Source organism: Pseudopipra pipra, chromosome 7 (genome assembly GCF_036250125.1).
Source record: "Pseudopipra pipra isolate bDixPip1 chromosome 7, bDixPip1.hap1, whole genome shotgun sequence".
Taxonomy (NCBI): Eukaryota; Metazoa; Chordata; class Aves; order Passeriformes; family Pipridae; genus Pseudopipra; species Pseudopipra pipra.
Window position 1 is genome coordinate 38,050,110 of NC_087555.1, and position 27,887 is coordinate 38,077,996.

At 41.4% G+C, this 27,887-nt stretch overlaps 1 protein-coding gene across 3 annotated transcripts in view; it reads left to right on the plus strand.

Annotated features, from left to right (window-relative positions):
• Positions 1–27,609, plus strand: part of LYPD6B (LY6/PLAUR domain containing 6B) — a 45,889-nt gene extending 18,280 nt beyond the window's left edge. Inside the window, exons 2-8 of one of the 3 annotated variants that reach the window (XM_064661670.1) lie at positions 2,217–2,281; positions 3,724–3,901; positions 21,893–21,987; positions 23,165–23,310; positions 24,418–24,516; positions 25,406–25,536; positions 27,269–27,609. In XM_064661670.1, coding sequence (XP_064517740.1) covers positions 23,202–23,310; positions 24,418–24,516; positions 25,406–25,536; positions 27,269–27,433 — 504 coding nt within the window. In that variant the 5' untranslated portion in view covers positions 2,217–2,281; positions 3,724–3,901; positions 21,893–21,987; positions 23,165–23,201 and the 3' untranslated portion in view covers positions 27,434–27,609. Of the gene's footprint in view, positions 1–2,216; positions 2,282–3,723; positions 3,902–21,892; positions 21,988–23,040; positions 23,311–24,417; positions 24,517–25,405; positions 25,537–27,268 lie in introns of those variants that run through there. The other 2 variants (XM_064661671.1, XM_064661672.1) reach the window with 2 other exon arrangements.
• The last annotated feature ends 278 nt before the right edge of the window (positions 27,610–27,887 follow it).

Below are 27,887 nucleotides of genomic sequence, written 5' to 3' on the forward strand. Positions count from 1 at the left end.
GTGAGAATGTGTTTGTAGTGGAACTCATTTTAGTGCAAAGTGGGGAGCAGGAGGTTTCAGTGGAGCTTACCAAGGGTGACTGGGCCTCAGTGAGTGTCTGCATGGAGACTGTGAAATTAGAAGAGACATCTCGTGCTGAAACCTCCTTTTTAAATTAACTTGCACCAAGTGCAAGACTTCAGGCCTTGCTTGAGGTAGAGTTGGGGCCTTTCCCAGCAGAAGTGAAGACACAGAAATCAAAATCAAATCAAATTCTGATCTCTGGTGCACTGCTCTTGTTTAGCTTCACGTGGAGAGCATCAAGGGGGTTGGTGAAGCCATGGAGAAGTAGGTGACACAGGCCTGAAATGTTGTTTAAATCCACATTCAGCCTTTTTGCCCTGCATTTTCTCACTGTTTTCAGGTTGCTGAAGAGAAAAAACAAAAACTTGGTGGTCTGGGAAATCTATGGGAGTGACTGACAGGACACAGGAGGAGGTGATGCTGGTTGGGTCTGGCAGGTTGTCCAAGTCCAAGGCTGTGATCACAGGGACAATCCTGGTGCTGGGAATCTCTGCAGAGCTAAGCAGCTGAGGCACCCTGTAGTTTCTTAAAATATATGTGCATGGGACAGAAGTAGATCCTTCTCCCTTCTGGGAAATGACACATGACTTGCACTTTTCCTGGTCCACCAGTGCTGCTCCACAGTCACCCCCCTGTGCTGAAAATAGGATTTTCCAAGTTATGAAGTGCACCTTTTATGTCAGGAAAATTATTAAGCAAAGTAAAATAAGGGATTTATTTGCCATTTCTCCAGGAGAGCAGGGCTCCATCACACCCAGTGGTGACTTGGGAAGACAAACCCCATCACCTTGAACATCTCCCGCTTCCTTTTCTTGATGATTCCACACCTTCATGATTCCATATGGTGTGGAATATCCTTTTGGTCTTCTGGAGTCAGTTCTCCTGGTTATGTCCTCCCAAATTCTTGTGCCCCCCCAGCCCACTCACTGTTAGAAAATTCTGTAAGCACTGCTCAGCAACAGCTAAAAAATCAGTGTGTTTTCAGCACTGTTTGGGTCATAAATCCAAAGCATGGCACCTTCTGAGCTACTAAAAAAATATATATATAACTGTCCCAGCCTGACTCAGTACAACCTTACAGGCATTTGTTGATGTTTTCTTTTAGGTTTCTGTTAATCTCAGCATATTTCACATCAGTGGTGCTTTCATCACTTGAAAACCCAACCAGGCAGGGATTCCTTTTGCTGGTTAATTCTCCCCCCCCCCCTCCACTTCTTCACTTGTCTGCTTCAAAACGTGGCTCCACATTCCCAAACCAAAGCAGCCTTTCCCCAGGGATTAACTCTCCTCCAAAGACTTTTCATATTCTTTAATCTGAGGAGTTTCTGCTCTCTTGAAGTGTCAGGAACTGATGCAAACCACGGGCTTGTTTATTGTCTCTGTCATGGAGAAGTGGAGAAAAGTTGTTTATTTTAATGGGGAGGGTTTTCTCCCAGCCTGAAGTGAGCATTAGACACCCTGTTTTGCCCCACATAAAACAAGGATGCGGCGCCTTTCATGGCACAAAAGGAAACAATTGTTCCTGAGTTCTCATTATGTTCTCCTGGTTTTCTAAACAAAACCCGCCCCCCCAGTTGTTTTCAAATAATACCCAATTAAAAACTGTGCTTCAAACGAAATGGGATTTGTGGGACTGGAGGAAAAAAAAAAAAGAGGCTCCTTGTGCTTGATGTGTTTTAAGCGCAAAGAGTGTGACCTACAGGTGTTGAATACACAGTAATTCCACTTGGCTTTGGGCCACTAAATTAGCCACCCTGCTTTCTTTATTCCTGCTGGGAAAATTGCAAATGCATGGGTTTGTGTCTCCTTGGCAGGCAGGAGTTTTGCAGGACATTGATTCCGAGCAGACTCCAGACAGAGTCCCATTGTTTATCATTAAACTGTGCCAAGAACTTATCAGATGCTGTGTAATGAGCCCCCTTCTCTTAGGGATGCTTTGGGGCAGAAAAGGAGCTGCTGACAATTACTGACATTTGTTTCGTTGGGGGGTAATTTTAAAGGAGAAAATAAAAAAAAAATATTAAAAATTCTATTTTTAACTTTTTTTTTCATGGGTTTCACCTGGTCTGTCAGAGGACACTCCTTAAATGGGATTTTTAAGCATTTATCTGGGGCAGGTAATGATTTCTCACTGTTAATATTGCATTTCCCAGGTGTTGTGGCTCAGGGATTGTCACTTTTTCTCCATCCATGTGCCAGCTCTGCAGGTATGGACTCGGTAAGAAAACTGATCCAGTAAAAAAAAAAGTCAGAAAAAAATTCCCCAGTACAATCAGAGTGACAGGTGAAAATGTGTGTAGGTGGGGTGAATTAAAGGCTCAGTGCTGCCAAAAGATCCTGTGCTGTTTCCCTGCTCTCCAGTTCCTTCTTCCCCCCCTCACTTCACTCCATCCACTCTCTTGCTCACTCCACTTTCCTTTTCCTTTTCCTTTTCCTTTTCCTTTTCCTTTTCCTTTTCCTTCTCCTTCTCCTTCTCCTTCTCCTTCTCCTTCTCCTTCTCCTTCTCCTTCTCCTTCTCCTTCTCCTTCTCCTTCTCCTTCTCCTTCTCCTTCTCCTTCTCCTTCTCCTTCTCCTTCTCCTTCTCCTTCTCCTTCTCCTTCTCCTTCTCCTTCTCCTTCTCCTTCTCCTTCTCCTTCTCCTTCTCCTTCTCCTTCTCCTTCTCCTTCTCCTTCTCCTTCTCCTTCTCCTTCTCCTTCTCCTTCTCCTTCTCCTTCTCCTTCTCCTTCTCCTTCTCCTTCTCCTTCTCCTTCTCCTTCTCCTTCTCCTTCTCCTTCTCCTTCTCCTTCTCCTTCTCCTTCTCCTTCTCCTTCTCCTTTCCTTCCCCAACCTTCCCTCCCTTTCCCCTTGGAAAAGCTTGGGAAGGGCATCAAATGGGCACTGCAGCTAAAACAGGCAGTGGGGCTGTTTGGGAGCTCAGGGAAATCACCAGGGCTAAAGAAATAAATAGAAATAAAAGAAAACCAATATAAAATTCATTTTTAAACCAGGCTGCTCTGCTGAGGGCTGGGAAAAGGCTTGGTGCAATCCCTCCCTGAGGTGCTCCTCGGGCAATGGTGGGAGTGTCTGCTCGTGGAACTCTTTCAAATGGCAATTTGTAAGATTTGTGCCTGACTGCCCAGAGTGATCTGAGTTTAGAAATCAGGTATTTCATCAGCTCTAAAAGTTTGCTCTCGCTGTTACAAGTGGTTTCCAAGACTGCAAGTGAATTAAGCATCTCTGCTTTCCACTCGGCCTCTCTGGGCTGATAGAACATCCTGGATATATATATTCAGTGGGTGTTTTAAGTGTAACATTTCTGGTTTTGTCAATTATAAAATGCAGCAGAAAGGGCTTTCAAGTGTTAATTTGGGGCTTGGAGCAACCTGGTCCAGTGGAAGGTTGGACCTGCCCATGGCAGGGGGGTTGGAACTAGATAAACTTTAAGTTCCCTTCCAACCCAAACCATTCTATGATTTGATTTTTTAAAAGCCCACCCTAAATTATTATTAGTTTCCTATAAGGAGCACCATGTTAGAAGTCCTAGAAATTGCTTCATTTTGCTGTAAAACTTTACAAGCCTTTTGATTAAAAGGAGATAGGAGGGGATTACAGAAGATAAAATGCAACCAAGCAAACTTTCAGTCCGTTTAGAAAAATATTTGAACTATTACCTCCTTCCAGGGATATCATGATTAATGACCACTGAGCAAAGAAAATTAATCTGGAGTGATAAAAACCTTCCTTGGTCACATCACCTGCCTCAATCCCTCTCCATAAAACAGTGCTGGGATGCAGGAGGGGAGGATTCATGTGTGGAGAGCCCAGGCTGCACGTGGAGAATCAAATTTAAGAGATCCTGGTGGGTAAATGCAGCATTTTTTGGGGTCCAGAGCATCTTGTCTCACTTTTCTTCGGGCTCCAGATTTATGGAAAAGCTCTGACATCCCCAAAAAAGGAATTTCAACTGTATTTCCTTGCCCAGATAATCTGGGTCATGGAAAAACTGTTTCAGTTTTGTTCTTTGCTTGTTTGTTCCCACTTCAATTTTTTTGCAATATAATAAGTTTGTGGCAGTCTTGGATATTTGAAGGTTTTTAAGCTAATTGTGAAAATTCTCTCCATAATTTTACCTCTATTTAGAGTTACCTTTCTACTTTAAATCACCTTTTGATGGTGACTTGCAGCCTTCTCTACTGTAGAAATACTTCTCCCATGCTCTTTGTTGAGTAACATGAAGAAATGAAGGTGAAAATACTATTTTTATGGTAAGAATAAGAAAAGAAGTGCTCAGAATGACTTAGTCTTACCTTCTGCATTGAGACAAACTTACATAGAATCATTTAGGTTGGAAAAGAAACTTTTTTCCATAAGATTCTTTTTCTGAAGTTAAATCCTGATTGATGGGAAATTTTCCTGTTGCTTTCAACAATCAGGAGTTGAACCATTTTAAACTCCTTTAATGCTCTGCCTATTTTTTTTTAACATAGAGCAAAAATAAGATTTTAATTTTTTTTTTTCCTCAGCTTCTCCCATGATTTTCTGGGATTTAGTTATTTGCTTTCTCCTCAACTTTCATTTCAGCCTCAGTAAGGTGATCTAATTATTAACTTTTTAGTAACTTATGTGCAAATTCTCCTTTTTATTTTTTTTCCAAATAGTGCAGGACTAATCAGGAGTCCTTAGGTGACACAGTTAGTAAGAAGCATTGGAGCATGAGTTAGCAAATGCCTCTTCTGTCAAATTAAAACCACTTCAAAACAGTTTGTGGTGCAAGAGGAAATATTTGAGTGATATTTCCCCTTCCAAAGAGAGCAGCAGACTGAGAGCATGTCCCTACTTACTCTGTCCATGTTAATTAATACAGCAGAACAAAGGAGGCAAAAGCAGCTGCAGATGATAATGTGCTGTTCCAGTTAGTCACTTAGACCAGGAAATATGTTTGGTGTCTTTACTGCAGATTTATTACAAATTTATGGCCCATCCACCAGCTGGGAATTGCTCAGTGAATCTTTTCTAATTTCAAGGCAGCCAAGCCCAAATTAACTGTTGTGGTTCAGTTCTTTTCCTCCATTTTATGCTTTGGGTTCCCAATTTTTGCCTTCAGGTCTGGGCTGGACCAGGACCAGAATATTTTGACATGGTTCATGTGGTTCCTCTGCCCAAAACAGGTTGCTTGGTGTGCCCAAAGTGGGGTCAGTGCCAAGGAGGGCACGAGGCTCCTTCAGGTCCTGGGTGTTGAGTCAGCTCGTTAATCCATGACTGATTATTTATTAATTCATTTGACACACTGGGGCTTCTCTACACATTCCCTTCTTGAAAAAAGGGAGGTGATGGCCCAGCACCCACATGGGTTCAGCTGAGCAGCCACCAGACCTCTGGGTGATTTTTGTTTGGGTGTGTTTTGCTGTGCTTGAAGGCCAGAGCGCAGGGTCATACCCGCAGCTTCCAGCTGGGCAACTGCTCCTTTGGCTTCTGGCTCATCCCACGAGAAATAAGTTAAAGCAGGATGGGGCTAAGTTATGGAATCACAGGATCATTAAGGTTGGAAAAGCCCTCCAAGGTCACAGAGTCCCCCCTGTGCCCGATGCCCCCCTTGTCCCCCAGCCCAGAGCACTGAGTGCCACAGCCAGGCCTTCCTTGGACATTCCAGGGCTGGGGGCTCCAAACCTCCCCTTCCAGTGCCTGACCACCCTTTCAGTGAAGAAATTTTTCTCATTACACATTAAAATAGTCGCTGTGTGGGGTTCAGTGACGTGATGGTGTTTGGCAGGGAGGTTGGGAATGCCAGATTGCCTTAATTTCTTACTCCTTGCAGTGCAAGAAGGACACTTGTTACTTGTTCTTCCTCAATTACCTTCTTCTGAGGCACCACCTCTCCTCTTAGGGTTCTGTGTCTTTTCACACTGGTTGCTTTTCCAAATCTTTGAGTCACTGAATTATTATTAAATTGAGAGTCAAATTTCTCCACTCTGTTCTTCGCTTGTTTCTGCCTTTCTTTTTTATTTATTTTTTTTTTTTTGGATGGCTAAATGGAGTCCCAGACTGGTTTGGGTTGGAAGGGACATTAAAGTTCATCCAGTCTCACCCCTGCCATGGGCAGGGACACCTTCCACTAGTCCAGGTTGCTCCAAGCCCCGTCCAACCTGGCCTTGGACACTCCCAGGGATCCAGGGGCAGCCACAGCTCCTCTGTCCAACCTGTGCCAGGGCCTCCCCACCCTCCCAGCCAGGAATTCCTTCCCAATATCCCATCTATCCCTGCCCTCTGGCAGTGGGAAGCCATTCCCTGTGTCCTGTCCCTCCATCCCCTGTCCCCAGTCCCTCTCCAGCTCTCCTGGAGCCCCTTTAGGCCCTGCAAGGGGCTCTCAGCTCTCCCTGGAGCCTTCTCTTCTCCAGGGGAACCCCCCCAGCTCTCCCAGCCTGGCTCCAGAGCAGAGGTGTAACTTCATCCACACCACCAACCTGTGTGCTTGCCTCAGGACTATAACCCTGTTCACCAACGACATCTACCCTATAATCAGGTCAAACCCACCAGCCTGAGCTTCCCAAATCTGTTTTTTTTGGGGCCAGGTCACACCCCCTGCCATAAATCTGCTGCCATAACCCTGCAGGCTTTTGTACAGAGTGGTGCAATTTGCATTCATCTGTGTCTAGTTTTTGTATCACCTCGGTTTCTAAACCCAGGTAAAGCTGCTGAGGGTTTATTGATCCATTACCAAAGCACGTGAGGAATGTGAACCAGCTCCCCAGGAACCGGCTCAGGGCGGGGAAAGGCCAGAGTTTATTTTAAGACAGACTTGCTGGAGGGGTGAAGTTCACAGGGAGCTTTGTGACAACACAAACCAGCACCCAGGTTTGTCTGTTCCTGCTCATTCCTGGGCTGTGTTTGCATAGGCATTTATACAGCTGGGGAGTGAACTGAGCCAGGGAAAGGAAAGTGGCTGAAAGAGCCACTTTTTTTTTTTTTTTTTTTTTTTTTTTTTTTTTTGAGGGTTATTTTCACCTGCAGCAGTTCCTGTGCTGAAAAGCTGCTTTTTTGGGGGGGTTATTTTCACCTGCAGCAGTTCATGTGGTTCGTGGTGTGGCCACACATGAGGGGCAAGCTGGAGGTGGGGTGAAATTTGGGGGACTGGGGGGTGGCTGCTGCTTGCACTAATTTAAAGAGTATGAATAAATATATGAATGAATGCTGCTGAATGTCGTCTTCCAAAGCCTTTTCCCACTTCTCATCCTCTCAGCTGCCATCCTGGCCCTGGCACCCATCCTAAGGAACTTGGGGATGCTGAGTGCCTCTACTAGTGCTTAAATTCTGCAAGTGTGGGGAGCCCTAGATAATTTTCCATCCAGACACTTCTCAGGCAAAAATCCATTCCATAGATCTTGAGCAATCTGTGGATAGCAATTTGGTTCTTGCATTTCCTGGGAGAAAGGTTTCTTTTTTTTTGCCCCTGCACTGCACAAATGATGTTAATAATGTGATGTAAGGACAGAGAATTTGGATTTTTTTTTCTTTCTGTCTTCTTCATAGGTTCTCAGAATGGTTTGTATTGGAAGGGACATTAAGGATCACCCAGTGCCACCCCCTGCCAAGGGCAGGGACACCTTCCACTAGCCCAGGTTGCCCCAACCTGGCCTTGGACACTTCCAGGGATCCAGGGGCAGCCACAGCTTCTCTGGGCAACCTGTGCCAGGGCCTCCCCACCCTCACATTAAATAATTTTTTTGGGTTTATATTTTGATTTGTTAGACTGTGCAAAACTGGAACCATTTAGTATTGATTAATACACGCAGTTAAAAAAACCCAAAACCCCAAACAGAGAAGTGTGACTAAGTTTGCAGGAATGCAGAGAACATCTAAGGGATTTTTATACCTGAGATGTGATAAAAAAAAACTCCTGTCAGCAACATAAAGGGAGAAAATAACAGAGCTGTAAAAGATCCACAGCACAGAGTGTTGGTTTTTAGCACCTGTGACATTTTCATAATAGCTGAAGCCCTGAAACTTCTGTTCAGCGTTTTCACAAGCAAAACACCACGTTTGGAGATCTCTGCCCACAGCCAGACTTCTGTAAGTAAAGGGATTATGAGGCACAAGCACGTGGATTTTGATTTTTATAGTGTGTGTTGAGCCTGAATAAGCACTGACTGATGAGGTACAGCAGGCTTTATACTTTATATCTTTTCAGAATGAAAGGTATGTGTTTCTGAAAAAAAAAGGAATTTTTCAGAAACCCTCACAACATTTGGTATTCAACAGCAGCTGGGAAGAAGAAATTTCTAGCTGCTGAAACCGGTGTGTTGTTGGAGGAGTTAAATCCACATTGGCTCAGAAAAGTGAGAATAATGCTTCTATTTCTTCTTTACTGTTGTGATAGTTTAATGGATTTAAAAACAATAGATTTGGGCCTTAAAGGGAATGTAAGGGACACCTTCCACTATCCCAGGTTGCTCCAAGCCCCGTCCAACCTGGCCTTGGACATTTCCAGAGATGTGGACAACCTGTGCCAGGGCCTCCCCACCCTCACAGCAAACTATAATTAAGTGTTTAGAATCCTCAAGAGCTTCTGCAGCCTCTGTAGGTGTCAGGGAGCTGTTTCAGAGGGTTTTGCCATCCCTTATCACCTCAGGAGATGTGTTGTTGATGTTGGTGAAGTGCCTCTCTGGTGACAAGTGTTGAAAGGAGGGTGGAGAAGTGCAGGAAAGACTTTCCAAGGCTTGTGATCTTTTTCTTACCCAGTCTGTGAATTGTGGAGAGCTTCAGTTGTCACTCTTGGCATTTGTGATTCAGAAGCATCCAAATTCTTCCTTTAAGGTTACTGTGTCTTCACTGAAGTAGCAGTTGCTTTCAATTCAATCAAAACTATCTAATACAGCTTTCTTTTGGGTTCATTTAAAGTTATATCCCAGTCAGTGGTTGGCTTAGTACCTTATTAGTGTTATTTGTGATAATTCTCCACGTTGAAGTAGCAGTTGACGTTTCAAGGACCAGTTTCATATATTTTTTTTACACTAAATACAGCTTTGTAAAGCACCTTGAACTCTGTGTTTGGTACAGAGGTTACAGTTATTATTATTAAATTTCTTAAAGGTTACAGTTATTATTATTATTATTATTATTATTATTATTATTATTATTATTTCCTCCTTCTGCTGAGATGTCAGCAGTTAAATTTGATTTCTTGGCAGCTGACACAAAGAAAATAGGCAACACAAGAGGATTGCTCTATTTGCAGGGAAGTCCAAGAGAGCTTTCTGTTTGGCAAGTGGAGGGAGATCTTGGAGCAGTTGGGAGACATTTCTGCCAGGATTTTATACTCCCTGGAGTGTCACCTTTTGTTTTCTCTCCCTCCCATCCCTGATTGTTGCTCCTTCCTCTCACCTGCATTCCAGCAGTGGGTAAAACACTTGGACCCGACAGTAGCAACAGGAGAGCAGGAAGAATATGGGGAAGAGATGGATGACCCCAAAATCAAGCAAGGAGGGGAGGAGAGAAGTTTTTGGACGTGGGGAGAGCACAGTCACACCTCCATCACCCAGCTGGGGAGGCCCTGCATTGGTCCTGGCTGTAACCTCCAACCTGGAGCAAAATAAGCAATAATTCCAGCAGTTTATTAAAGAGGAACATTCCCTCACCCTCTTCCCATGTGTTACCACTCACGAGAGGATCATGCCAAGTGTTTTCTGTCCAAGGCAGCTTTCTGAGCCCGGGAGGTAGCTGTGATACAAAGCAGGAGAACTTTCACGTGGATGGGATCCTTAAGCTCTATTTATAATTAAGTTGGGATTATTTTTTTTTTTCACTCCACCCTGTTTTTTCCCCACCCTGCCCTTCCGAGCCTTTGAAGGGAGGCCAGCTGTCTGGCACGTCTGTCACAGTTCTCCTGGTTTTCTGGAGAGCTTCCAGTGCCAGAGGTTTTGGGCAGCTTAGAGGAATTTATCAAATAAGGACCTCGAGATGATCACACCGGAAATGTTCCATCTCAGGGGGGCTGCAGCTGAGGGAAGGGGCTGGAGATGCCACTTGTTTTTTAAAGTTGTCTGTTCAGAATGGCCATAAAAATGGAGAAGGAGGCTGATCCTGGCCTTGGCCCAGCTCTACACCAGTGCTAATCTCTTGACTAACTGTAACCCAGCCCTAACTGGAGTGAAGTGCATGTTGGTTTATAAACATGGGTCCCTGTGATCATCAAGCTTTTATTCTGTAGGAAGCTCCTGTGGAACTCAATTTTTCCGTGGTTAAACCATGGACAAGGCATTCCTTTCTCCTTCAATGCAATATCTGTCAGCACTGATTGGTTAAATCCTGCCTATTTCTGTTCTTTAGGGAATAGAAGTAATCACACTAAATTGTATATTAGATTTTAAAGTGGTGTTTAGAGTTCAACTGTGTTTTTCAACAAACTTGCTTCCTTGGAGACCATTAAGTGTAAAATTGGATTCATATCTATAAGAACACAACATTTATGGCTGCCAACAAATACCTCCCAGTCTGTCATGGATTAAATAAGTTTAAAGTATCCAATTATTCTTTTTATGATGGAAAAATGAGAAGGCTGGTGACTTGCCTTAGATGTTTGCAGAGGAGTGGGACATTAGACCCTTCCAAGTCTTAGGCTGGTAATAATATGGCCATTTTTCCTTGCTTGATATGCTCTAAAATCCCAGTCAATTGACTTCTTGGAGGGAACTTAAACCTTGCTATGAAAAACTTTCAAAACTAATGCTAATTACCCGTGATCTTTCATCTGTGCAGTAATTTCTGTAGAGGGTTGTACGACAGCTAATTAATTTTCTTGTCTCTAGTTATTGATTACTCAGCTTGCTTTGAGTGATGTGTTCTTGGTTCAGCTGGACCAGCCCTTTCCATGCCTAATCCTTTTGTCTCTGCCTGCCCTCCTACGTGCTGAGTGGTTTTTTTCTCTCCACACAGACTTTATTCCCGAGGGTTTAAGCTGTAAAAACCTCATGCAGAAGCTTGGCTGGGTTAACTTTTTGACCCCATTTTTGGGTAACAGTAGCAACCATCAGCAGATGGAGAACTTTTATCTCCCTGCAGCACTTTGTGGTGTTTGCACAGCGCCCGATAAGAGCTGGAGGAATTCTGCCCCTGTTTTGGCACCTCCTCCCCGTGGTCGAGGGTTGTAGGAGTCCAAAAATTGCTACAAAAAAGCAAAATATGCATTAATTTTTTTCCCTCCCAGATTCATACTTTATCCTGTGTGGAAAAAACAGTGTCTTTCATATTTTCTCCTTGACTAATGAGCTTCTTTTTTACCTTTTTTACCCCGTGCTCTTCTTTTCCCATAATTACTTGTGGGGACGCAGTTGGCTGACTGTGTTTTGAGTTCTTCAGAATAATGAGTGTTTTAACTGGATTTTTCCTTTCAAGGACTGTGTTCTAGGTCTGAGGAGCTGAAGACCCCCAAATAGGTTTCATCTTACAGGTTTGGATAGGCAGAACTGGGAGGATGGATGTGGAGCTGCTGCTTTGCTTGCTGTGGGTTAATCACGGCTGTGTTTTTGGGGTAGGATTTTGGGAATTGCAGTTTTTCTTTGCATAAAAGGTGGCAGAAACACATGATTTGGGTGCTGAGTGTGCCATAGGAGTGTGTTGCCACTGCCTTGGGGCTGTGATGAGAACAGCAGCAACCTGATGGTCTTTTTTTTGCCCAGAGAAGCTGTGGCTGCTCCATCCTTGTGAGTATCCAGGGCCAGGTTGGAGCAACCTGGTCTAGTGGAAGATGTCCCTGCATATGGAAAAGCTTGGAAAAAGATGGGCTTTAAGGCCCTTTCCAACCCAAACCATCTTGAGATTCCATGGTTTGTAGGAGAAACCAGAGACCTGCCTAGAGAAGGTCTGTCCCAAGCCTGTGGGTTGAGATCCACATGCATGGTTAGCTCTGTTCCAAGTGTTTTCCTGACTCCATCCTTGAAATCATCTGGCTGTGTTTCACACCTGGAATCTGCTCTTCAAGGTCCCAAATAAATAAATAGTTCCAATTAAAGGTCAGGCTCAGACACAGGAGTTTCTGGAGGGTGAAGTGAGGGGGGTAATGAGCTGAAAGCTGTGGAACATCAAAGGGGTTTTTCACACCAGGGTGGGAAGTGCAGGAAGCGACACAGGGATAATAACTGGGAATTTGCAGAGTGCTCTCAGGCATCTGAGTTGCTTTCTGTGTATCAGCAGATCAGGCTGGACCTGCAGCAGGGAGGGTTTGAGGGTCATTCAGCACTTAAACACGTTCTGAGTAATTTGGGGTTTGTTGTTGTACTTAACCTTTAATCTTGTTCTGCATTAAAAAGGTCATCATACTTTATTTACTTGGCACGTACCTGGTTTCTTTAATTGCTTAAACAACCAAGGATTTCAGGAGGTGATGGAGAGACGTGGAGCAAGAGGAAAATAATCTTTTTGCAGTGCACTCTTTCTTGGTCTACATTAGAGAACTTAGCTTTTAGTCTTTCTTCTGCTGATGTGGTCTTCTCTAGAATGTTTTTCTTACCTCTCTCAGCATCTTTCTACTCAAGGGTTTATCTCAGCTCCTGATTTATTTTGTTAAACAAACACAAGTGCCTTTTATGGACCCTGATCAGCTGTCAAATGATCTATTTAATTTTTGTGAAGGTCCCATAGCTAAGTTACAGATTTGTACCTGTAGCACAACCAAATACCATGTACTGGTTTATATTTACTTACCTTCTGATACTTTCTTAGCACAAATAGCTGCATGTATCAATATAACCTGATTAAACAGTGGAAATTCTGTTCCATCAGAACCAGATGCACAATTTTGTTCTAAGCTGTTCCCTTCAGCTGCTCCATCCACTTCTTTGCAGGTATTGCAGTATTTCCCTGGAAATGTTTAAAGATCCTTCCCAAAAGCACTGAGGGGTTTTTTGCTGGTGCAGCATCCCTTTATCCTGATGACACAAGTGACTAAACATCACCTGAGAACTGTTCAGGAACGTTGGCCCTGGTTTTCCCTTCCCTGCTGCTGGTTTTCAATCGTCAAAGCCCATTCATGGGGGATAAGTGAGAGCTCAGAATTGCAGCAAGAAAAGTTCTTTCCTTTCAAAAGGCTGCTGAACTCCTTTTTTCCTGTCATAAAGTTTATTGCTTCCTATATATTTGCCTGTCATTATGGAAGGGAGAGTTTCCCCCTTGTTCTGCAGAATTCTTCAGCTTACACTCAAAGCTCTAAAATTTGCTGGTTCAGCTCACTGTCTAAATTCTTCACTAATTCACTTGTCCTGACCCTCCTGTCCATATTTTTTTATTTAATTTAATATTTTTTTTAATTTCATGATCTCAGTGAGGTTTATTGGTGCAATATTTCTCTTTTCCCTTCTCTGTCACCACGCAGTGAAGACTTTGTTAAACCTCTCCTTTCCAGTGCAGTAACAATTAAGAGCCTGAAAGGATGTTCTTTTTGAACTTTTCTGTGCTTGGGGGATTTAATCCTGTAGCTCACCCAGAAAATTTCGCTCCAGGCTGGCACTTGGGATTGAAGGACTGAGTTTCAGAATGTTTTGGTTCCGTTATAAGGTGCAGGATAAAAAAAATAATAAAAACAAACAGCATCTAGTAAAAGGTGCCCTTGTCCATGGCAGGAGATTGGAACTAGATTTTTAAAGTCCCTTCCAATCCAGGCCATTCTGGTTCCATAATTCTATGATTTTTCATAATTCTATGACTTTTCATAATTCTATGAATTTCATAATTCTATGACTTCTCATAATTCTATGATTTTTCATAATTCTATGATTTTTCATAATTCTATGATTTTTCATAATTCTATGATTTTTCATAACTCTATGATTTTTCATAATTCTATGATTTTTCATAATTCTATGACTTTTCATAACTCTATGATTTTTCATAATCCTATGATTTTTCATAACTCTATGATTTTTCATAATTCCATGATTTTTCATAATAGTGTTTATTTTCTTACTAGTATTGTTGGTTTGGGTTTTTTTCCTTTATTAGTGTTTGAGGGGATTTTATTAGTAACATTTGAGGTTTTTCTTTCCACTATTAGTGGTTTGTTTTGTTTTCTTACAGCTGATTTTTCTTTCCTTGTGTCTCTCCAGGCCCTAATTTAGCAACGACCCAGCAGCCTAAAATCCACCCAGGGTTGTACAAAGGCTCTGGAAGGCTCTGAGTAACCTCCTGAAAAAAGCAAGTGGTGCCTTTGATTGTGAAGAGTTAGAATTTGAGCCCCCATGCACAAAAGGAATAAGATTTCTTCTTTTCCCCCAGTGAATCACTTTTTATTTGGAGGGGGAACAGCAGTAAAGCGAGTTTTCATCCGTGCTCATTTACATGGATATTTTGCTCCAGTCGCCTCTGAGAGTCCCTGGAATTGGCCTGCAGGGTAGGAAAAGCACAATAAAGAGAAACTCCTACAATAAGTTATTTATTCAGCTTTCCTGGTGTGTTGGGCACCTGTTTGGAAATGCACTGTGCAAATATTGCAGGGTTTGCTGGTGGTTTGGACGTGTTTTAGCAGGTAAAGAGCATCAATAGTCCCAGGCAGACACCCAACCCTACATCCCTTTGGGAAAGGGGGGAGTTGTCAGGTGGTGTGGATCAGAAATTTCAAATCAATTTAAAATGAATTATTAAAAAAAAAAAAAAAAAAAAGGCAGGTTGAGCATTTGCCTCTTGGGTTTGAGCTTAGTCCACTCACTGCAGCTCAAAAATCCTGGAAGAAGTTCTGCAAAGCAAGTGCTGGCATTTCCCATGCTGGGATGGGCATTCACTGCTGGAATACAATGCTTTTATGTTTTTAAATTGTCAGGCATTTATTGGTTTGAATTTTTAGTTTTAATTATTTAAGGAGTTTTAATTTTTTAGGAGTTTTAATTTTTTTTTTTCTGCTCTACGGTGGTTTTCTGTTTAGCACTTCTCTGGATTTGTGAGCAGAAAATGAAGGAAACAGAAAATTTGGCACCTTTAATTTGTCAAATTAAACCAGGCAATCTGTACAGTGAATAAATCTCCCCATCCAGGGCATTTCTTACTGGTCCTTGGTGCCACATTACCAGCTTAATTAAGAATATATCAGTGTCTTTGGGGCAGATAAGTGCCCTAAGAGACTTTATTTTTATTGCTCTTCTAATTGAATGAAAACTGGCTTTTAATTCAGATTATATGTGATTTCCTGTGTTTTGTTTTATTATTCCATTGACTTGGCTGAAGGGTTTTATGAATATTAGGCTTTGAGAAGTACCAGCCAGGAATACCCACGAGCTAGAGGTGATTTCTTCAGAGGTGTGAAGGTGGGAAAGACTATTTGAAATGTAAATAGCTTTAATGGGCTCGGAAAATATGATGGAAGAGCAGGGATGGTGCTGAACAGAATCATCCTGGCACTTTAATTACATATATGTATATATATTTATATATATATTTATATATTTATTTATATATTATATTTATATTTATATATATAGTTTTATATATATATAAAATTGTTTCCTTCTAGCAAGGGAGACAAATTTAACATCATATTGAAGAAATAAGGACAGTGGTGAAAATAGCAAATATTATAGATGGGGTTTTTTTCTTTTTGAATTCTGGGAATGTTCTCTTAGTAATATTCAAAGCTCAATCTTTAGCAAATGAAATGAACTGAAAAATCATAGAATCTTAAAATCACAGAATCCTAAAATCAAAGAATAATAGAATAATAGAATCATAGAATCATAGAATCATGGAATCATAAAATCATAGAATCACAGAACCATAAAATCATAGGATCATGAAATCATAGACTCATAGAATAATAGAATAATGGAATCATAGAATAATAGAATCTTAAAATCATAGGATCATAAAATCACAGAATCAGAGAAATGGCCTGAGTTAAAAGGGACCTCAAAGTGTGATTTTCTTCCAGCTGCTTTCCATATGCTCGTGGTTCCTGTCCCAGACCACGGATGTTTATGGTGAAGGGCAGTGAAAGAAACTGTACAAAGCTAATTTTTCCCCCCCAAATAATTTAAATTAAATATCCTTACATTCCATTATGAATGCTTAATGCCAATTTGTGTCCCTGGATGTGGAAATGATGTGCTTCTAGTCCAGAAATTTGAGCTTCAGAGGAAGAAAACGGCGGGTGTAGAGTTTGGGTTTGGAGCCGAAGTTATGCCATAGATGTCAACAGAGCTTTTGTGGACCTGTGAAAGGAGCTTGTTATGTTTGTATTGTCCCTCCCTTTGAAAGGAGGGCAAATCTCTTGTCTCTCACAACGCACCAGAGGCTGTTCAAACACCAGACTGTGCCAAAGGCTGCTTGTGGGGAACGGTTCCGAGCCAGGAAAAACCGGAATGTGCTTTCTGCAGCTTTCTGCTGCTTTCAGCTGTCTGGATTAGGGTGTTGATGGGAAGGAAAAGCCACCTTCCCCTGGCTGAGGTTGGATGGGTCAGCAGTTTGCTGAGAGTGGCTCATTTAAAGCATTTCCCACCCAACAAAATCCCTCTGAAGCCTTTTTGTGCCTGTAACCACGGGAGGAATCCAATCGGACTCGGTGAGTCCTCTCGGGAAAACAAAGCCGGTTCTCCTCGCCCCTTTCATCTTGATTTTCCAGGGTTCACGTTTCCCAAACTTGGGGGATAATGCCATCAAGTACATGTGGAGATAGGTTCTGTCAGGTGAGGTTTTTTTCCTGAAGGGCATCATCAAAAAATGCCTCTCTGATGATCAGCTCAGCTCCCCCTTTGCTGGCAAATTTGGGAGTGAAAAGTTCAGCTGGAAGGGGTGGCGGGAACCAGAGTGCTGCCAAGGGAAGGGGATTTTCATCAGCTCTTCTCCATTAGTGTTAAGCTACAATTTATAATAAAACTATATTAAAAAAAAAAACAACAAAAAAAAAGGGAATTGTACTGTAGGGAAAAGCCAGCATGGAAATATCCAGGATAAATGTAAGAGTGGATGTCTCCCGTGTGATTTAGGGAAAATACTCTGAGGGGAAAGTTTCCAGCAGGGACAGAGACACGTGCTAAGCCTCAACCCACTCTCAGTTTGGGGGCTGAATATTGAGGGCAGTGCTAGGGGCGTCTTGTGGCTTTTAATTTATTATTTATTATTATTGTGACTTTTTATTTATTATTTATTATTATTTACTATTATTAATTATTTAATATTTTTATATATTTATTATTACATTATAAAATGTAATTTGGAAAAGTTACCTATTATGGGTAATAAATAAATATATTTATATTCATCTATTATATTTCTTAATTATTATTATTTATATTTATATATATTTATTATTTATTATTATTTATTAATATTCATTATTTATATGTTTAGAGATTTATTATTACATTATAAAATGTAATTTGCAAAAGTTACCTATTTATTATGGGTAATAAATAAATAAATATATTTATTTTTATTTATGGTAATAAATAAATAAATATATTTATATTTATTTATTATATTTATTAATTATTATTTGTATTTATATATTATTATTTATTATTTGTTAATATCAATTATTTATATTTTTATATATTTATTCTTACCTTATAAAATGTAATTTTCAAAAGTTACCTACTTATTATGGGTAATAAATAAATATATTCATATTTATTTATATTATAAATATACAAATTCATATTATAAATAGATATTCATATATAAATTTATGTTATAAATATATAAAATATATTTAGAGAAAATATATTTATATTTATTTAGAAATGTAATAAATTTATATTTATTATATTTATTTATTATATTTATAATATTAAAAATATAATATATATATTTTTATATATAAATATTATAAATATATTATATACTATTTTATTCCACCTGAAGGTGGAATAGCAGCCCTGGGAATTGCTGCTGTCTTCCCAGCAGCTCTCCCAGTGGTTCCTGGTGCATTCCAGGAGCTGGCAGGATTCCAAGGATTGCCCAGGAACACCAAGCTGGTGTAAACACGAGGCAGAGATGGTATCAACGCCGTAAATCTCACACATCACACCCTGCCAATATCAACCTGACTCTGTGTGGGTTTTTTTTTTCCCAATTATAGTGCAATTATTGTCTTAAACTGGCATAAACTGGTGGCAGGAAGGCCTTGGGGTGCTACACTCGGGGATATCAGAGGCCTTTCCCAACCTAAAAAATTCCACTATTCTGTGATTCTTGGCCATTTTCTTATTCTTGGGGAAAAAAAAGGCAAAATAATCTCTCTGGTGTTATGTTGCTGTAGAAAATATAGTGCCTGTGGGTTCAGTGGAGTGTCAGTTGGAAGGACATTTTCTTTGGACTCTTACAATCAAACTAGACAGAGGTATTTTACCTTTTCTCCCTCTTCTTTCAGCTCCAAAAGCGGGTTTGTATCGGCACATACACGACACCAAAGCTTTTGTGACTTGGGAGGAGGTTCCAACTAAAACCAGAGGTTTAGTTGAGCACCTCGGAAGGATTAAAGAAGTCTTTTATTGATTGTGGTCCGAGGCTGGAATTGTAGAAGAAAAATACTGAAAATCAGATTTTTCCTCTTCTCTCCTACATCCAATACATCCTTTAAATTTAATTTTCTAAACTGATTTGTACAGAAGTGCTCAAGAAAAGAAAAACCACTTCTTATTCCTGTAATCCCTTTTTTTTTCCTGGAGTAATATTAAGTTCCTGTTTCCAGTCTGGCACAGGTGAGAGAGAAATTTAAACCAGTTGCATGTGATGTGGAGAAGCCGTTCCAAGCTCACGTGTAAAAGCTTTTGCTCATCCATAGCTTTGCCAAAGGGCAGTTCTTCGAGGAAATGGAATATTTGCAGAAGAGAATAGGAAATTTAGCTGGAAAAAAATGTAAATTTATCTGGAAATGCAGCGGATTTTGAGATGGGATAACTTTATTTTCTACAGGTGATCAGGGATTCTGAATTTGAAGCGAACGTCAGTTTGGGCTATAAGAGGAATGTGATGTAATGCAGCTTTCATTACATGTTTTCTCCTTGCAAATACCTCACTTCAGTGGCACTTCTCAGGTTTATCATGTTAATCAGACATTATTTTGTTAATCAGACATTATTTTCATTTCAGAGTCACAGCAGTTGGGTGGATTGTGTAGCCAGACACCTCCGTGGCTCCCAGTCGTTCCCATCACACCTCCCCGTGCCAACATTATCCCCGGAGCTAAAGGATGTTGTCATTCCCAGCTCTGTTTGTGCTTTGCTTCTCTAAGATCTCAGATAAAGAGCTCCATCATTTCTTGTAATTAAGCCCCAGGTTTCATCCCAGCCATTGTTGAGGGTGCTGTGGGTGAACCTAAAGGAAGGTGTTTAAAAATAATGTTGATAAGTTCAATTTGATTCTGTCAGTGGAGTGTAAAATATGTTTTTTCCTCTGTTATTCTCTGCTCGTGATAACAGGCAAAAAGTCAAAAAGCAGAGACTTCAACTTGGTGGGTAAGAAAAAGTAAAACTTGTATAAAAAATAGTTTTAATTTGCAGCAATAATATTTTGGTTTTTTTTTTTTTTAACCCTTCAAAATATTTGCTTTTCACCCCCCTTTTGTTTAAAATGTTTAGATTTTTTAAATGCCTGTTTCCCAGAGGGGTTTTTCTTATTTTTTTCCACCCATTTCTTCATTTTGGAGTGGGGTAGATGACGCCTTATAGATCAAATTTAAAGGAAAACGTGAAAATGGCAGTTTTTCCCTAAGAAATGGGGGAGCCAGGGGATGAGTTTTGCCCTTTTTAGATAAATTCAGTTTTCATTTTTTGGTCTCTCTGCTTTGTTGCAGGGAACACCTGATGACGTCAGGTGCTGGGTTTAACTTTTTCAGCCCTGAACACACATATACCTTTGTGCCTGTGTATTCCCCAGCTCTTATGTCCTGAAGTGGTATTTAACAGGCTTAACAGGAGCATTTGCAATTATCTAATAGCACCTGAAAATTGCTTTTACTAAATGACAGCAGGAAGTTTCATTTGCATTCCGTATCTCCGTGTTCAATCTGCTAATCCTCCAGCAGGAGCTGCCAGGAAAAACAACGTAGATAGGCTTGAATTTTATTAAAATCAGAAATCAAGCTTCCTACTTTCCTGTTCCACACTGTAAGGTGAACCTTAAAACCTCCTGGAATATATTAATTAGTTCAGCCATTGTGTGCCTGGTTGTTTTCTTGAGGTGTTCTATATTCTGGGGGTTTTTTTTTATATGAGCAGCCCTTCCCTCTTGGGTTGTTTTCCCTCCCTCCAGGAAAGCTGGAGCTCCGTGTTTCCTCTTGTTTATATAAGTTAATCTTCCACGTTGTGACAGCTTTTTCCCTTCATTAACGAGGGCTCCTAATTGGCCCTAATGAAACATTTACTCACGCTGCCTGATAATATTATATGAAAGCACAACAGAGATGAGAGTGCTCTGAAGAAAACAAGCATTTTAAAGATTGCAGATAAGATATGAAAGCCATTTTTTGGCCAATATTTTCCTATTTTATTTGAGAAGGGCTCCTGGTGCAGCTGTGTAACCAAGCCCACGTCAAACAACATCCATTATTTATTGGCCTGGTTGGCAAACAAGGACACCTTTGACTACATCAAATCCTGAGGTCGATTTACTGTGCCTTACACCCACCAAAGAGTGGCCTTTTTGTGTTTATATTCTCTGAATTTTTCCATTTGGCATCGGCTTGTCCTGGGAAAGCGATAGGAACTCGGGGGGAGGGGGGGCAGGAGAGAGCCTGGATTTGTAGAAAGCTGGCACAGGTGTAATTGTGCCTTTTATTTGCTATCCAGGTGCTTCAGATCCAGTTACACACCAGCCTCCCCATAAAGGGAAAGTTTCCTTAACCCAGCAGGAGCTGCAGAAGGTCCAGGTTGAGGGGATGAGTTTTGCAAATGCTCTGCCATTGGAATAATTCAGTTCCAAACGCAGAGGAAAACTGAAATAATTAAATGCTGTCCAGCTGCTTGAAATTTGATAAAACTCTCCATACTTGATTAAAACTGGGCTGCTAATCTATAAATATCTTGAGATATTCAAAGGGTTGAAGTGTCTCCAAGGCCAGGTTGGATGGGGCTTGGAGCAGCCTGGTCTAGTGGAAGGTGTGGAAGTGGAAGGGAGTGGAACAAGATGAGCTTTAATGTCCCTTCCAACCCAAGCATTCCATGATTCCATGAGAAACAGAATTATTTTACAAGGAATCCATGAAGAAGGACATTGGCCCCCCAAAAACATTCTCCTCATGTTGTTGCCAACATCACTCAAGCAGCCTCTGTGCATTAAGGAGCCCTCTTGGAGTCAGGAAAACTGGATCCCTGATGGTCCAGGGACACAGGATAATTGGGATCAGGAATGTGTGGCTCTGAAAATTGCTACCTCCTTGTACTGGAGTTGCATTTTTAACTCCACACATTGAGGGGACCTGTTTGCTTCATTAGGTTCATTAGGAACCTCTAATTAGGAGGCTGAGGGTTGTCTTTGCTCTTCCAGGTTCCCTTGCTCCTGATTAGTGCTTCTATTTTGGGCACAGCTTGTGTGGAAAGCTTGGGTATCTGTGGAGTGGGGAATATATATTTCACCTGGAGTGGTTTGGTCCTGCCCATTATTCACTGGATAAAGATTTTCCCTTGGAAGAGAAGTAAACTCATTCTCATGGAAGGACTGAGCAGCCTCATTCCTTCACTTTTTGCCTTTTTTTTTTTGTCTTTTGTGGCATTGGGATGAGCCAAACCGTGTAGTTCAGGTGCTTCTCTGGATATTTTCTTATAAAAACCAAATTTTCATCTTAGTTTTCAATATGAATAAGGACGTAGAGTGTTTCAGCTAATTAGTTTCTTCCAAACAGAATTATAATGATCGGTTTCTGGTTTGTTTTCCACAGGTTCTTCTACTTAATGCTTTAGATTCTGGGCTGTAATCAGAAGAAATCTGGACCATCCTGCAGAAAATCGTGTTGGAGGTGCACTGGGAGCAGAGGTGAGCTGAGGCTTCCTCAGGATCTACTGAAGTATGGTCATAAAGCCAGGATTTAATAAGCAGATCTTCAGTAGGATAGCAAAATTCACTATTAAAATCACAATTAAATACTCAGTTCATAAAATTGAAATTTCTGGTGTTCGATTTGTTGGCGAAACCACCTCAGTTGGAAAAAGAAACAACAAACCAAACCAAAAAATATAGGAAAAAGTGGGAAATTCTGTGTCTCCTCTGCTGTGGTGACTTTTTCAGTTCGGTGCCTGGGCCTGGGCAGGGTGTGTTGGGAGGGTTTGGAGGGAATGCCCTTGGCACCCCAATGCCCTTGGCATCCCAAAGCAACACCTCTGGTTTGGCTGGAGCCTCCACTCCAGCTTGTTTGTCCTGCTGGGAATTTGCATGGGTGGAGTGAGGCTGATTCTGCTTTTTTTAATCTCCCATCCAGCCCCTGGTGTCACTGCAGTTTGCCACAAATCCCTGTCTGTGTGTGGACATCTAAACACCAAACCAACCAAAATGTTCAGTGCTTAATTCTCCTCCTCTATAAAGCCTTAGCAGAGGACCCAGGGGGGACCAAATAAATGTATTTTTGTGTCATTTTATCTCCTCCCTCTGAACTTTCCGCCCTGTGCTTCTCCAACCCTTGCCTGCCATTCCCAGGTTTTTCCTCAGCGTTTCCTTGGGATGCACTTCAAATAAATCTGATTTGCCCTCAGAATTAGATTGTGGAGCTTATCTGAAGTCAACAGCCTTACATTGATCTGTCTCAGATAAGGAATCGGTTTGGGCTTGAGGCTGGTGGTGTTAAAAACGACATTTCCCCGCTTTTTTGCTCTCTTTAATAACATTATATTCCAGTTTCAAGCAGGATATAAAGGAGTTTAATTTTCATGTCGATTTTTAGGAGACCTTTCAAGGAATCTTTGAGGTTGCCATGGGTTGGAAGGGCAAACAGATGAGAGGAATAACGTGAACTTGAATTTTGTGGGAGTTTCAGGATTCTGGCCAGCAGAAGGCACTCCCAGCTCAGCTTTGTGCCGTTCAGCAGCTCAGACTCGCTGCCTTTAGACCTCCCCACGGAATTCCCAAGGCTCCAGCCGTATTTCATAGGAAATTTGTTGTTCTCCACCCTCGGTTCCCTCAGATTTCCCCAAAATAATGTGTTTTCTTCCTTTGCCAGGGCTGACTTTGGCTTTCCATGTGCAATAATCCTCAGCATGTCCTTGTTCCATCCCACTCTGGCCTTTCTCCTGCTCTTCCTCCTTCCAGGAATTTGGGTTTCAGCTGAGAACATCAACTTTTACGACGTGAGGCCTCCCCTGGACCGTAAGTAGGGACTTCTTTTTTTTTATTTTACATACATCTGCAATTTTCCCTTCATATTCAACTTAATATAATATAATATTTAGCTTAATATTATAGTTACTCCCCATATTCTTCCAATCTTTTGGGGTTTAGGTGTTTTTCCCCTTCAAACACGAGAAAAAGTTTAAAATAACCATTTTGCTTTCCAACCCAAAGCGCTTTATTTCGAATATTTTACAAGTTGACTGTTTGAAAACAAACAATTGCAGGCACTGCTAAATAAGGAGTTCACATTTTAAGGTCTTTCCCGTTTTATTCTGTTTTTCTGGCTCTGAAATGTCTCCCCACAGAGCAGATTATGCAATGGGTTTCTCATAAATAATACAGGACAGGTGGTTTTTGTCTTTTATCTCGTTGGGGGTTTTGTGAAGGGAAAGAATAGGTGTTCTGTGTGCAATTAATTCAGTCTGAAGGTAATTAAAAACCTTGTGGGACCTGTGAAGCCAGTTGTCACTAATAGCATCATTTTTTTTGGCCTCTTATCTGGCATCAGAAGGGTTCTATCCCTTCATTTTCATTATCTGCATCATTAAAACAGTCAGGACAGGCAGATAAATTAGATATCTATGTGCATCTAGGGAGCTGTGCACCTTAAAATAATTGATTTAAATAATGTAAATAAGATTTTAAGCCAGTCCTCCCGATCCCTTTGTTAAAAGGATCCAACTTCTCCTTCAGAGTTGAAAATCAAGCTCTGAAGCTGCTTTTTAAGGTGCCTTTTTTTCCTCATCAAAGGAATCCAGAGCCATTTGAATGTAGATTGAGTTTGTGTGTCTGTGCAAACCTCCACGAGGATGTAAATAAACTGTTCTCTCTCTCCTGCTTTTCCCACTTAAGTGATTTATTTTGGTTTGGGAGAGAATGAAAACACGAGGATACATTTTAAAGTTCAGGCCTTGCAAAACCAGTTGAAAACGTAAAACTTCTTTTATTCATCTCACAGTAGAAATATCCTGGAAAATATGCAAATGTGTGAGTTTTTTATATGTGTGTACAGGAAATATTTCAAACATTCTATTTTTTTTTTCTCAATGCTTGCAAACTTACTGTGTTTTAATGCTTTTAAAGCCACCCCGTTTCCAGAGAGTTTTAAGTGCTTTACCTGTGAGAATGCAGAGGACAATTACAGCTGTAACAGATGGGCTGAAGATCGATGGTGCCCTGAAAGTAAGTGTGAGTAAGTCTGGACTAATGTGAGACTTAAATGTGACTCACCACCTTGTAGAACTGTGATTAATGAGATTAATGTGCCAACTGTGGGGCCCTCAGTCTTGTTATTGATGATATGAATCATATAATTTCTGCTGAGGTGAATATTTTAAGCGTTTCAGAGCTCAGAGCAACAGTGAAAAAATTATTTATATCTATCTCTGCATCTACAAAACATTTTACATAATATTTAACAATACATTATCAATATACTAATTGAAGTCTTAATAATATATCCATATATATAATATCAGTAATATTAATTATATATGTCTTTCTATGTGTGTGTATATATATGGGCTTCCTAGGAGTTAATTTTAAAGATTATTTTTTTATTTTAAATCTTAAAAATTGTCTTTGTAGCCTCATCCCACTCCCTTTGGATGCCATCCCAAGATTTAATGGCTTCCTTGTGAGCAGCAGGACCTGAATAACCAATATCATACCTGTATGAGGGGATGATGGATCCATAGGAAAGAAGGGAAATACGTTTCCTCATTTTTCTTTGCACTGATATTCCCAGTAATGGTGGGAAAGAGTAAATTAGAGGGAACGTGTCTGAAACAAAGCGAGAACGTGCTGCCAGAAAGAGCAGAGAATGGAAGATAAATGTGTAAATTATAGTGCTAATAAGGAATTGAAATGGTAGCAGCCTCCCTGGAGGTTTGAAGGGTCAGTTAAGCTTCAGATTTCATCACTAATTAATCGCTAAATGCTATTTTAATCAAGCTGAAAATAGCATTGTGCCGCCAAAATAATGGATTTCCTAGGAATATTTTTCCGAATCACGTGAAGTTTTTAAACACGTACTTAATGCAAATAAACCTCTCAAAATCTTATTTTCCAGGCACTCAGTACTGCCTGACAGTTCATCTCTTCACGGACCACGGGAAGAGCACGTCAGTCACCAAAAAATGTGCCACGGGGGAGGAATGTCACCTCGTCGGCTGCCACCGGCACGGAGAAAGTGGCCACACAGTAAGAGCTCCTCTTGCCCTCCTCCTTGAGGAAGAGCAGCACGAGTTGGGCTGGAGTTTTGCATTCCAGGACTCGTTTTTCTTGCTGAGCCGAGCGGGATGTGCCAAGATCCGCTCCGTGGTGTTTAACAATAGGAGTGGGGTTTCTGCAGCCCTTCCTTCCTCCTTCCCCGTTCGCGTGGGACAGGGTGGGACAATAAGTCTTGAAGGAACACCTGAGCTTTCTAGGGCATGGCTGGGGTGTACCCAAGGAGGTTTGGGAGTTCTCAGCGAGGTTGTGCAACACTCTGTTTGTCTTGAGTTTTTGTTCCATGAGAAAGAGCTAAAACTGCTGCCTTCTCTCGTCCTGGGGTGATGGGTGGGAGTTTATTCTTAATAATCAAACATAGCTCACCAAGGTATTATTTCCTGCTGTAAATAACCCACTAATTCCTCAGTAGTTGTGAAGATTAATTGTGTTATTTTTACCATGAAATGTTTCAGACACCAAAAGCGAAGCAGACAACATCCATGTTAAATATCAATGGATCTGTCCATGTTAAATATCAAAAGATCTGTCTATATTAATTATAAAAGGATCTGTACATTTTCTGACACGATTTCCAGTGATTCCAACAGGTTTTGGTGGATTGAGGGAATGAAATGACTTTGCAACCTGCCTTCTATATTCATGGAATCATAAAATCACAGGCTGGTTTGGGTTGGAAGGGACCTTAAAGATCATCTCGTTCCAAGCCCCTGTCACGGGCAGGGACTTTATCTTAGAACAGTTCTTTGCCTTTGGATTAGATAAAAATTGGCATTTTATTCATTTATTCTCTTGGCTTTTCTAGTAAGGAGGGTCAAGTAAGGGAAATTGTTTTCAGACTCCCTTTTGGAAGTCAGCTGTGTCAGTGGTTCTGTGGCACCAGAAACTGAAAAACAAAGTATGAATTCAGCACTCAAAGCAACACTGAATATAAAAGCTGAGGGTAAAAATGAATGAGAACAACAGTTTTTTACAGCCAGAATTTTTTAGTTTAAAAAGCTGAAACCTGAAATGTTCAAATGCAGGTTTTTAGCTCATGTGTTAGAAGGGGAGCTAAAATAGGGCTCTATTTTCTCCAGTGTTGGTGCACTTGTCACTGTGTGACATCCCGTCCCAGCCTGGTGACACCACCAGGGGATCAGTTGCTCCAGGAAGGCTGTGCCCAAGATTTGGAAGAGATTTGATTGGTGTGTGTGTTTAATTTGGGGATGATTTGTAGCATAAATGCTCCTTCTGATGCTCTGAGTCAGGCTGCCAAGTGGAGGTGATGGGTCTGTTCAGCTCAACTTGGCAACCAATTGAAGGAACATTCATAGAGTCACAGGATATGCTGAGTTGGAAGGGATCATCCAGGATCCAACAGGATCATCCAGTCCAACCCTTAGGCCTGCACAGACACCCCAGCAATCCCACCCTGTCCCTCAGAGCATTGTCCAAACCCTCCTGGAGCTCTGGCAGCCTTGGGGCTGTGCTCACTGCCCTGGGGAGCCTGGTCAGTGCCCAACCACCCTGTGGGGGAAGAACATTTTCCTGATATCCAACCACCCTCTGGGGGAAGAACCTTTTCCCGAGATCCACCTAAACCTCCCTGACACAGTTCCAGCCATTCCCTTGGGTCTGTCATGGATCACAAGAATAAAGAGATCAGTACCTGCCCCTGCTGAGCTCCCCTGTGTCCAGTGATGATCTTTTTTCCCCCCCCCAGGAATGTGTTTCCTGCTGTGAGGGCATGATCTGCAACGTGGAGATCCCAACCAACGACACCAACGCCGTGTTCGCCGTCCTGCCCGCCCGGAGGACGTCGGGTGGCAGCAGGAGGACAGTCAGCCTGGCAGTGCTGGTGTCAGCCGTGATGGTCACCCTGTCCTGACCCTGCACCCCCACCACACACCTCTTTGGGCCATCAGAACTGTCAGGATCTTCAAGGAGAAATCACTGGTAGTTCCTAATTACAGAAAATGCGAGTGCACATCATGGAGTCCTTGGATATTTTAATGAAGATGCTTCACGTGGCCCCCGGCATTTACAAATATTTACAAATAAACCCCAGGGCGGGGTGAACTCAAGTCCTAATTTACTGGTTTATGATGAAAATGCACATTTTCTCGGCGTGTTTTTTGGACAGAGAGAACTGTGACAATCACTTTCCCAGCTGAGACGAAAGGGAACTTTCCATGGACGATGTGCCAACGTGGAAACTGCTTTTTAACTGCTTATAAAGGACCCAGAGTTTCTTGTCTTGGTCAACAGGTGTATTTAAGCTTGTCTTTAGTCGTGGTTTTCATAGAGAACATATATGAGAGGACTTCTTCTGCTTTGATCAG